The sequence below is a fragment of the Barbatula barbatula genome, assembly GCF_947034865.1.
Source record: "Barbatula barbatula genome assembly, chromosome: 1".
Classification (NCBI taxonomy): Eukaryota; Metazoa; Chordata; class Actinopteri; order Cypriniformes; family Nemacheilidae; genus Barbatula; species Barbatula barbatula.
In genome coordinates, this window is record NC_136766.1 from 34,012,707 (window position 1) to 34,024,872 (window position 12,166).

Sequence of the window (12,166 nt, forward strand, 5' to 3'; positions counted from 1 at the left end):
ACACAACTTTCTCAAACTCAACAGTGATAAAACTGAATTCCTCCTCATAGGCTCCAAATCCACACTCAGCAAAACCAATAACCCCACTCTCACCATCGACGGCACCATTGTCTTCCCATCTCCACAGGCCCGCAACCTTGGTGTGATTTTTGACTCCACCCTCTCCCTTCAGCCTCACATCCGCCAAGTCGTTAAAACCTCCTTCTTTCACCTCCGCAACATCGCCAAAATCAGACCCTCTCTCACACTCCCAGCTGCCGAAAGACTCATTCATGCCTTTATCTCCTCCCGACTGGATTACTGCAACTCACTTCTCCTCGGCATCAGCTCCACCCACCTCAACCGACTCCAACTGGTCCAGAATTCAGCCGCCCGACTCATCACCCGCTCCAAATCTTGGCATCACATCACTCCAGTTCTTAAACAACTGCACTGGCTTCCCATTTCCCACCGGATCACCTACAAAATCCTGGTCCTCACCTACAAAGCCCTTCACCATCTGGCCCCCACTTATCTCACCGACCTCCTCTCCTTGTACCAACCCTCACGGTCCCTCAGATCCACCTCAGCTGGTCTACTCTCCACTCAAAAGTCCAAACTCTGCAGTTTTGGGGACAGAGCATTCTCTAGGGCAGCTCCCAGGCTCTGGAACTCCCTCCCCCCCGACATACGCACTTCTGAGACACTTGCCATCTTCCAGTCCCGTCTTAAGACCCATCTCTTTACCTCTGCCTACCCATAGCCCCTTGTCTCTTTTTCTTTTTTTTTTTTTTTTTTTGTAAAGCGACTTTGAGTTCTTGAAAAGCGCTATATAAGTTCAATTTATTATTATTATTATTATTCATCTTTTTAATTGCCCGATCAATTTCGGCTGCTGACATGTTCCTATCAAGATCTGTCCTGTCTTGTTGGCCTACGGTTGGAATTTCTAGACCATTGAAAAACTGAGCCAACTTAGTGCTATCGCAATTTTCAGTGGCATAGAGGTCTTCATAGAATTTTCTGAATTGATTATTTATGCTTTTTTGATTTGTGGTTATCCCCTCTGGAGTGTTAATCTCTGCTATCCATCCAGCCTCTGCAGACTGTCTTAGTTGATGGTTTAGTAGTTTGCTGGCTCGTTCCCCATGCTCGTAAAATTCTTGGCGATATTTAAGATAAAGCTCCTCAGCTACTCCAGACGAAAGAGTATCTAATTCTGTCTGCAAACCTATTCTCTCTTTACAAAGAGCCGCAGATGGAGCTTCAGAATTTCTATGATCAACGTCCTCTATCAAAGAGATCAACTCATTAAGGCGTGCTGACCGTCTCCTATTCATGCTTACAGTATCAGATATTATCTGACCACGTAAATACGCTTTCATTGCCTCCCACAGATTAGAGTGGCTCGTGTCTGGGTATTGGTTTGTTTCTAAAAAGAAGTCAATTTGGGCGGATATGAAGTTAACAAAATCTTCATCAGACAAAAGACGTGGGTTAAGTCTCCAGTTGCGTTGTGGAGGCTCGTTGTCTGGAAAGCAAAGCACCATTGTTACTGGGCTATGGTCAGAGATAACGATACCATCATATTCACTAGACCTCAACAGGGGGAGAAGTTTCTTGTCCAGCAAAAAATAGTCTATCCTGGAATACGAGTTATGTGCTGGAGAAAAGAAAGAATACTGTCTAGAAACAGGGTTTCTATATCTCCACGCATCGATCACCCCATACGCTTGGAGAAAAGCGTTAATGGTCTCTGCTGATTTACTAAGTGTTCTCTGTATGGCTCTAGAACGGTCCATAGTGGGATCTAGAACACAGTTTTTCCCTTAGTGTTTCAGTCCCCTCACCTGCCTCGTACAATCCTCCTGTTAGCTTTCCCTTAGTGTTTCATCCATGTCACCTGCCGCCACTCTCCCTGTGTCATCAGTCCTTGTTAGTCTTTCCCTTTATCAAGCCCCAGTTTCCCCTCTGTCCCTTGTCGGTTCATTTTGCACACTTTGCACACTTACCCTTCTTCTGTCTGGATTACCCGTGTTCCTGTTCCCTGGACTCAAGTTTGTGGACTTAGTTTGTTATTCTTAAGACCTTGTTTGTTTTGTCCCCCTTGTGGGAAGTTTTAGTTTTCAGTCTTGTTTGTGTTCATGTTTTCCCCATTGAGGGTCTTTGTTTTGAAATAAAGTCTTGTTGTTCGACACATGTCTGCCTGCGCTTGGGTTCTGTCCACAACCATAACAATTATTCCAAGTATAATCACAGCAATTTGGATTCAAATATCTCCACACATCAGAAACTTGTAATATGTCAGTTATGAAATCAAATAAATCTGAAATTTCTGAACTATGTTTGGGTGGAAAGCGATCAACAGAATCGTTTGGAGCATCGTTGAAATCACCACCAATAATTACATATCCATCCTTATACTTCTTCTTTAAACCTGTTATTGTATCACAAATCTTCTTAAACATTTCCAAATTGTGTACTCGAGTATTAAATCCATAAACATTGCAAATTATTAAAGTGGAATTGTCCAGTTTAACAGTCAGTACAATCCATCTTCCATTATCTGAACGAATAGACTCCAAAACACTGCCTTTAAATTTGTTAAAGAAAATTGCGACACCTGCTGAGTGATTGGTTCCATGACTAAAAATCGCATAATCTCCCCATTGGGTTTTCCAAAAATTCAAATCAGAGTCACAAGAATGAGTCTCTTGAAAAAAAGTATTTGAGCTTCTGTATGTCTTCCAAAAAGAAATATAGCTTTCCTTTTAACAGCGTCACGAATGCCTCGAACATTTAAAGAAATTAATTTGAACTTACCAAACTTGTAATCCACCGTTACAAAAATGTAACTAATTAACCAGTATAGAACAAGTACCTTTGGAGAAAGAGAAAACTGAGAAAGCATGAAACATTACATCAGTCATAACACTTGCTTTGACCCCGATATGTATCCAAAACTGCTGACGGGCACCATCCGCTCAGGTAATGTCAGGAACACTAATGCGCACCCCTTCAATGTAGGCAAATCCTCCTCGAAAGCCGGCCTTCTTACCCTCTTCTCTTGCACGTTTCACCAGATCTCGTGTGGTAACGGTACTCTCCTTGTCCGGATTACTTTCCTTTACCCCGTAAATCCTGAGATCCCATCTTCTTTTGTAGTTCTGCATCCCCAAACACACCTCCTTCAGTTGCTTATTTTCTTGTTGCAACACAGCAACATTTTTTTCGAGTTTCAGGATCTTCTCTTTATGGGACATGCTCTCACGTAACAGATCACTTACGGTGGTAGAAAGAGAGGTAATAGACGAAGCATGTAAGTTCGATGTAAGTTCAGCGACAGCATTAATGAGTGAATCAATTTTCTCATCCATGTTCATCTTTAATTTACCCTTTTTTCCCGGTGGACTTTTACTCATGGAAAAGATGGAAAAGATGTAGCAAATTCTTCTTCTGTGTCCATCTCGTCGACACTTTTGCATTTGTCAGTCGCCATGTCTGTGTAGCACGAGGGCACTATAAACACTCGAAGATTAAGATGCCAAATCAACATCACCTGACTACGCCACCCTGAATCCCTCTCAGGGAGAGTTAAGTTAAATTATGGACACAGATTCATTGTGTGCCTTATAAACAGAAGGAATAGAGACGAGTTTCTCAAAAATAGTACAAAATTCAGTTTATTGACAAATATCTTATAAAAAAGGACACGCCCTATTAAAAGGCCTAAATGGTTAACCAGGATAATCACAAATGGGAGCGGTAATCTTAAAATAGAGAACACCAACTTTAAGAGACAGAACAAACCCAAAGAAAACAAAGTAGCGGATACTCGAGGAGGACTGACCGGCCACTGGCATGGGCCCACACTATTGCCCCTGTGATATTCACCCGTACACGTGCCTAACAAAAAGGAAACACACACGCACGCACACGCACAGAGAAATAATTGTGAACAACAGTGTACATGCAGCACCACAGGAGAGTATCCACCAAAGAGACCACACCAGTGTTCCAGCCAGCACTCCCCAGTGATCCGCTAAACAAAAGACAAAGATAAAACAAATTAGTTGGTTCTCGGAGTAAAACTGATGCTCAGGAAGCTAACAATTGTGGTTTAAACAGCCCTGATGCAGACTAAGAGCAAACATATCCAGCCGTATTAGACATGTCACAAAATAGGCAATTATCCGACGAACCCCACAAAAAGAAAAGGTTACATAAAACCAAAAGGGGAGAAAAGACAGCAGCGGCAAAGATATTGGAAATCCTAAGAAGAAAAAAAATAAACCAAATGTTACATCAAATAAATATAACATCATCTACACAAATAAATATATTGCCACTGCCGCAGCTAAATCACTCCCAAAACACATAAAACCTACCGATGCTCTAAAAGGATGAACAGTACCACTTTCCAGGGTCACTAACGTGCATCCACCAGCCCCACGACCATCAAGGAGATCTAACCAGCCTAAAACACATCCCCAAAACAAGGTTAAGAGCAAATTCCCACTTGCAATTGAAATCAAATTCTAACTTTATACACACACGAGTCTCAACCAGTGTGAGGGTTCTTCCACAAATTTTCAGGAGGCATTCATATAAAGTTCAAACATTGGCTTTTATTCACCGCCAACTAACCCACTATTCATAGGGGTGTACAAAAACCAGAACAAAATAAAATTGAAAAGACAAACTATAACACCGGAACCATCCGCATGGGCTCTGGGCTCAGATGTTTCTCACAGGAGCCCTCACCAGAACTAACTCACCACCGAAAATTCAACTCTCTTTAAACACATGGGCTAAACCATTTGCTGATTGCAGGGGTCTCAGTTCAATAAATCAACCCCATTAAAGAATATATAATATATACAAGACAAACCCCACATACATAAAATCACATGCAGCAAAGCAGTAAAACAATAAACACAAAAAATGAACTCTACAAAGAAATTTAAATGAACAATCCCAATACAACAATAAGGTACTGCAAACTAAACATTTCGGATCATTATCTGGTATCATGCTTGCTTCACTACCCAATGGTGGCAAATCAAACTCCAAGTTACAAATATTGTAGAACATTAACTTCGACTACAAAAGATGCGTTTCTTGATAATTTGCCTGAATTGTCTCAAATCTCTAGCATGAGTAATAACGTTGAAGATCTTGACTTTACCATTGAAAATATTAATGCCACCTTCTCGGAAACGCTAGACACAGTTGCTCCTCTGCGCTTAAAGAAGATTAAAAATGACAGACCGACACCGTGGAAAAATGAACTCACTCAGGCTCTAAAGAAAGCGGCACGAAAAATGGAGCGCAACTTTAAGAAAACTAAATTAGAGGTATTTCGTATTGCCTGGAAGGATAGTATTAAAAAATACAGGAAAGCCCTAAAAACGCAGAGATCTGCCTACCTTTCATCACTAATAGAAGAAAACCAGCATAACCCTAGGTTTTTATTTGATACAGTGGCTAATTTAACCAAAAATAAATCGTCAGCGACTTCTGATTCTGTATACCAGCATAGCAATGATGATTTTATGAACTTTTTCACAAATAAAATCCAAGATATTAGAGAAAAAATTATAACTATGCAACCAGAAGTGAATCCCGCTGAACAAACGACTAACTACAGCGTCTCTAAGGAGAAATTACGTTTATTTTCTACTATAGATCACGATGAACTCTCTAAAATCATTAGATCATCTAAATCAACTTCATGCATGTTAGACCCTATACCTACAAATCTACTGAAAGAGATGCTCCCAGAAATTATAGATCCTCTACTTAGCATTATTAACTCATCTCTGACATTAGGACATATGCCTTAAGCATATAAGGTGGCTGTTATAAGGCCCCTTGTCAAAAAACCCCATCTGGACCCTGGGGAACTAGTTAACTACAGACCTATTTCGAATCTACCTTTCTTATCTAAAGTTCTGGAAAAAGTAGTCTCAATTCAAATTTGCTCCTTCCTCCAAAGGAATGAGATTAATGAAGATTTCCAGTCTGGATTTAGAGCACATCACAATACAGAGACTGCTCTGATTAGAGTTACAAATGATCTGCTTATGGCGTCCGACCGAGGTTGTATCTCCTTATTGGTGCTGCTAGATCTTAGTGCTGCATTCGACACCATTGACCACAGCATGCTCCTACATAGACTCGAAAATAATGTCGGTATTAAGGAAATAGCTTTGAAATGGCTTAGATCTTGTAAACCGTTTTCAATATGTAGCAATAAACAATGAGGTATCACGCAAATCGAAAGTCCAGTACGGTGTACCACAGGGCTCAGTCTTAGGGCCTATGCTCTTCGCATTATACATGCTACCTCTAGGAGATATAATAAAGCGACACGGAGTAAGCTTTCACTGTTATGCTGATGATACGCAACTTTATATTTCCTCGAAGCCTCATGAAACACAGCAACTCCATCGAATAGTGGAATGCATAGTCGATATAAAAATGTGGATGAGTAGCAATTTTTTATTACTGAACTCGGACAAAACTGAAGTGTTACTTATCGGACCGAAAACCGCCCTACGTAACAACCAAGAATACTGCTTAACTATTGATGGATGTTCCATAAAACCCTCATCTTTAGCTAAGAATCTTGGCTTTATATTCAATAGTACTCATTTGAGAACCAGGTCGCCAACACATGTAAAATTGCGTTTTTCCATCTTAAAAATATATCTAAACTACGTCATATTCTGTCACCATCAGATGCAGAGAAGCTTATACATGCCTTTATGACATCAAGACTAGATTACTGTAATGCACTATTAGGTGGTTGCCCTGCAGGCCTATTACAAAAACTCCAACTGGTCCAAAATGCGGCAGCTCGAGTTCTTACGCGTACAAAAAAGTATGAGCATATTAGCCCGGTTCTGTCAACCTTGCACTGGTTACCTGTAAAGCATCGCATTAACTTTAAAATCTTGCTTATTACCTATAAAGCCTTGCATGGTTTAGCTCCTCACTACTTGAGAGAACTTCTTACGTATTATAGTCCATCACGTGCACTACGCTCTCAGGTGTCCGGTCAGTTGGTAATACCTAGAATTTCAAAATCAAGTGCAGGCGGCAGATCATTTTCCTTTCTAGCGCCTAAACTTTGGAACAGTCTTCCCTGCACTGTCCGGGAGGCAGACACACTCTGTCAGTTTAAATCTAGACTAAAGACGCATCTTTTTACTCTTGCATACACTAGACTATCATAATATATATATTTCAAAGATCTAGGCTGCACTAGTTAGATCAACCGGAACCAGGGACACTTCCAATAACAACTGATGCATTTGTTGCATCAAAGAGTGCAGAACAGTACTCTACTCTCAGCCAGTCTTGTCTCATTGTTCCAAGGTTACCAGAGCGCGCAGGACGCAGTCCAAGGTTACCGGAGCGGGCAGGGCGCAATCCATTCCCAGACCTGACAAATGCTGGACGAAGGACGTGGCGACTCTACAAAACTTCAGTCGCTATTAGATTATTAATGATAATTTTAAATCTAACTTTGTTTTTTATTTTGCCTTGTTGTGCAAGCACTGTCGAGCTTGTGCAGAGGCTGCAGTTTTTGCCAGAGGGGAACCGGAATCCCCTGGTTAGGCCTGGTCTCCCTCTGAGGTTTTTTTTCTCCTCCAATGGAGTGTTGGGTTCCTCGCCACCGTTTGCATACTGTTTTAGACTGTTTGCCTGGCCGGGGGGGCTGCTAGAATTTGATAGTCTTATTTAATTAACACTGCATATAGGAATTTATTGTGTGTCTGTTATTTGACCTGTGTTTTGACTTCCATAACCTTTTATGTTTTATGAATAGTCAATGTTTTCTGTCAATGAAAATTGTAAAAAGCGCTATATAAATAAAGCTGACTTGACTTGACTTAAATTTCCCATGATGCCTGCCACAGGATATAAGGGTGATCAGGAAATGCCGCGCCCTTAATAGCCAACCTTTGTTCCATGCTGCAGCCACAGAACCAGGTGGGACCACGGGTAAGATACTCAATGGTTTAGACTATTATTTGAACTATTAAATGAATACCTCAATAAAGAATATTAAAACCCGTATCTGTGTAGTGATTTTTTCAACCCTAGCGTGCACTCTAGTGCTGAAATGTTGTCCCGTTAGTAGATGTTCAATGCGCTCATACAGACAAAATGCTACTTACACGATACTTTCGGGTGAATTGTTAACGAAAGAAAAATATGTATAAACACACAGAAACCAAATAGTAAAGACAAAATCCATTTTTCCTAAAGAAAAAAATATAAAGAGGAAACTTTGAACTAGATAAGTGTGGCCTTAGCCATCACAACCAGCAAACAAAGCCAGTGCAAATAACTGCATCTCTGGTCTTATAAAGCACCTGGGAACCTAATCATGTGCACAACTCCGCCCCTAAGGAAATGCTCTTAATGGGGAAATGCTCTTAAGGGGGACATGCTCTTAAGGGGGAAATGCCACTTTTCCCCCTGCTACAATCCACCCCCCACTCTGTATCGGCGCCCCGACGATAACAAAACATAATTTAAGGGCATATCAAAAAAAAGGAATAACCAGAAATTATAATAATAATAATAATAATCTAAATCCAGGGTCTAAACGTGGCCTGCATCATATTGCTAGACCCAGGGACTGGAGGGACTGCAACCCCATGTGCCCTAGTCCTTGTTCCCACTGGCAAATGGTAGACGTTAGAATGCTTTCCTGCGGTTTCCCGACCACTCCGTCTAGGTTCGTAATCACGGTAACGTAAGCAACATTTAAAAACAGACTCGCCGTGAACGGTTAAACTATGTAACGTTAGCCTACAAAACAAAAAATATGCTGCCAGTTGTGCCACCTGGCCGTCAAATGTTTCATCGCCTGCGTCACGGTACCAATAGTGTAGGAAAACAATGACGTTTTCTAATACGTAATTACGCGCATGCTCAGAACGGATCGTGCAGGTGGAACGGATCGTGTACTGACACCGTACATGGCATTCCTAATCGACGGAGACACAGATGTTGTAAATGTATCTAAACCAACTGTATTTCAGTTCAGTGAAGCATACTTTTTCAGTAAGTTACCTTTCCTTTTTAAAAATTTAAATTTTTACCAGATTGTTAGTTAATCATTAACAAGTCTATATCGCCTAAATGGGATCCGGTCGAACATTTGGGTGCACCCAAACTTTATGCTGATTCACCTAAAAAAAAAAATTAGGCAACCAGTGCAAAAAGTTAGTCTAGAGCCCTGGAAGATCTTTTTTACAGTGTAACCAAATGGTAGAATTTTTAACTTAGAATTGCAGATGTGCCCAAACAAATTCACACTATTGCATCCACTGCAAATGCAAAGCTAACAAAAATTCATGTTTATGTATGCATAATGCAAGCAAAAACATGCAAGGTGGGAAGAAAGTCATATCTGGCAATGAGATTATTGTATAGAAGTGGGCTATTTTGACTTGCGACTACCCACAGCAGATAAGCACCCACATACCAACATGTCAAAACCACTCAGAACACGTTATCAAGCACGTTACAATGCGCCGGCGACCACAACGCTTCAACATCGTAGCACCGAGGATTACATGGATTTCCTACATCATTCAAGTAACGATCAATCACATGTTTTTAGCTTCACAAGGTACAATTTTAAAACACACACGTATTATCAGGTCCACCCAACAAGTAATAATAATGTGCATTAAAGCTTATGTTGCAGTATTTTGTAGAAGAATTCCAGTACGGAAACACTTTCTACCCAGGATTTAGAGCACATATGTCAGAGTCAAGGCCCGCGGGCCACATCCGGCCCGCGAGAAGGTTTTTTACGGCCCCTGGGATGATCTTGATTTATTATTAGAACCGGCCCGCAGACCGCAGCAAGCCGGCAGCCCGCAGATCTTTTACACGCACCAATACTACATTTCCCACAATGCCACGGTGACGCACCGAGCAGTAGGCTGCTTCATTTCAATATTTATTGGCACAGCAGTCGTCAGCATCACAGTAAAATTAACTTTCAGATACCCATCAAAAATGGCAAAACGGAAGGTGGACACTGAGAACCGGGGGTTTCAAACAAGGTGGGAGTCGGAGTATATGTTCACGGAGGTAGCTGGAAAACCTGTGTGTCTTCTGTGTGGAGAAAGTGTGGCGGTACTGAAAGAGTATAATCTGAGACGACATTATGAAACGAAACACGCGGACAAAAACAAGAATATGGACATGGAACAAAGGCTACAAAAGGCAGAGGAATTAAAACGAGGCCTCAAATCTCGACAGGCTCTGTTCAAAAAAGCCAAATCACAAGGCCAGGCTGCTGTCAAGGCCAGTTTTATTTTGGCAGAAGAGATCGCTAAATCAGCCCGGCCATTTACGGAGGGGGATTTCATCAAAAACTGCATGATTAAAGTTTGTGACGAAGTTTGCCCAGAAAAAAGGCAACTCTTTTTAAATGTGAGTCTGAGCAGAAACACCATTGCCGAGAGAGTAGACCAGTTGTCCATCAATCTAAAAGAGCAGCTTGTGAAAAAGGGAAAAGATTTCATTGCATATTCCTTGGCTGTGGATGAGAGCACCGACATTTCTGACATTGCCCAGTTGTCAATTTTCATCCGCGGAGTGGACTCCAGCCTAAGCGTGACAGAGGAGTTTTTGGCTTTACGTCCTATGCATGGCACAACTACGGGGCATGATTTGTATGAAGAGGTGTCAAGATGTGTAAATGAGATGGAGCTGCCTTGGGAAAAACTCGTGGGTTTGACAACCGACGGAGCACCTGCGATGTGTGGACACAGGAGCGGACTGGTGGCGAAGATACGGGAAAAGATGCAAGAGGAAAACGCGACAGGTGAGCTGACAGCTTATCATTGTATCATACACCAGGAAGCGTTGTGCGGTAAAGCCTTGAAAATGGAGCATGTAATGAGCATCATCACGCGCACAGTTAACTTTATCAGAGCCAAAGGTTTGAATCACCGCCAGTTCAAGGCATTTCTGACGGAGTTAGAAACGGAGCATGGTGATTTGCCTTATCACACAGAGGTGCGATGGCTAAGCCAGGGAAAGGTGCTTCAAAGATGTTTCGAGCTTCGTGAGGAGATTTGTCTGTTCTTGGACAGCAAAGGGAAAGACACAACACAACTCCGAGACGAAATGTTTCTGTGTGAAATGGCTTTTCTGTGTGACATTACGACTCATCTGAATGCAATGAACTTGCAGCTGCAGGGTCGGGATCATGTCATCTCTGATATGTACAGTACAGTGAAGGCATTTAAAACCAAACTGACTCTGTGGGAGACGCAGATGCGGAAAGAAAATTTGAGCCACTTTCCCAGCTGCCAGACCATGAAAGAGAAGCTCTCTACCAGTGCGTTCCCGAGCGCACAGTTGGCTGATAAAATAGGTATGCTTGCCGCTGACTTTCGACGCCGATTTGCTGACTTTGAAGCACAAAAAAGCAGGTTGGAACTGCTCGGTAACCCATTTGCTGTTGACGTGGAAAGCTCACCACCAAACCTCCAAATGGAGTTGATTGACCTCCAATGCAATGATGCACTGAGGGCAAAATATGCGGCAGTGGGTGCTGCGGAGTTCGCCCGTTTCCTCCCCGACACAATGCCCCAGCTGCGCATCCAGGCTGCTCAAACGTTGTCTATGTTTGGCAGCACATACCTGTGTGAACAACTGTTTTCTTTGATGAACCTGAACAAAACATCACACAGAAGTCGACTTACTGCTGAACACCTCCACTCAATTCTGAGGATTTCCTCAGCTCAGAGCCTTACCCCGAACATTGATGAACTTGTGGAAAAGATGGGACACCACCAAGTATCACCCTCAACCTCAAACAAGTGAACATTACTGTGCAATCACATATTTAGAGTTTTTACTCAGTTCAGTTCAACATTATTCATAGTGGAGCATTGCCTCTGAGTAACACTGTATGTAACATTTTAATCATATACCATGTTTTTGGTTGTTTTAGCAGCTACACTAAGCATATTTCTGTGGTGAAACAGAATAGATTTTAAATTCATTTTACATGGCTATTATTCATAATATAATTCATAAATTCATCAAACAGGTCAGAGAGGGTTTAATTTAAATTCAGATTAAAAATATAACAATTACTTTGACCATAACACGACTGTTTCACCCTCAACCTCAAACA

The 12,166-nt window shown here is 41.7% G+C and overlaps 1 protein-coding gene across 1 annotated transcript; it reads left to right on the forward strand.

The window, feature by feature from the left end:
- Positions 1-10,029: 10,029 nt before the first annotated feature.
- LOC306901738 (general transcription factor II-I repeat domain-containing protein 2-like) lies at positions 10,030-11,850 on the forward strand (the record flags this gene model as incomplete). Its single annotated transcript, XM_079469770.1, has 1 exon — positions 10,030-11,850. The coding sequence occupies one exon, from the start codon at positions 10,030-10,032 to the stop codon at positions 11,848-11,850; it is 1,821 nt and encodes a 606-aa protein (XP_079325896.1).
- Between the last annotated feature and the right edge of the window lie 316 nt (positions 11,851-12,166).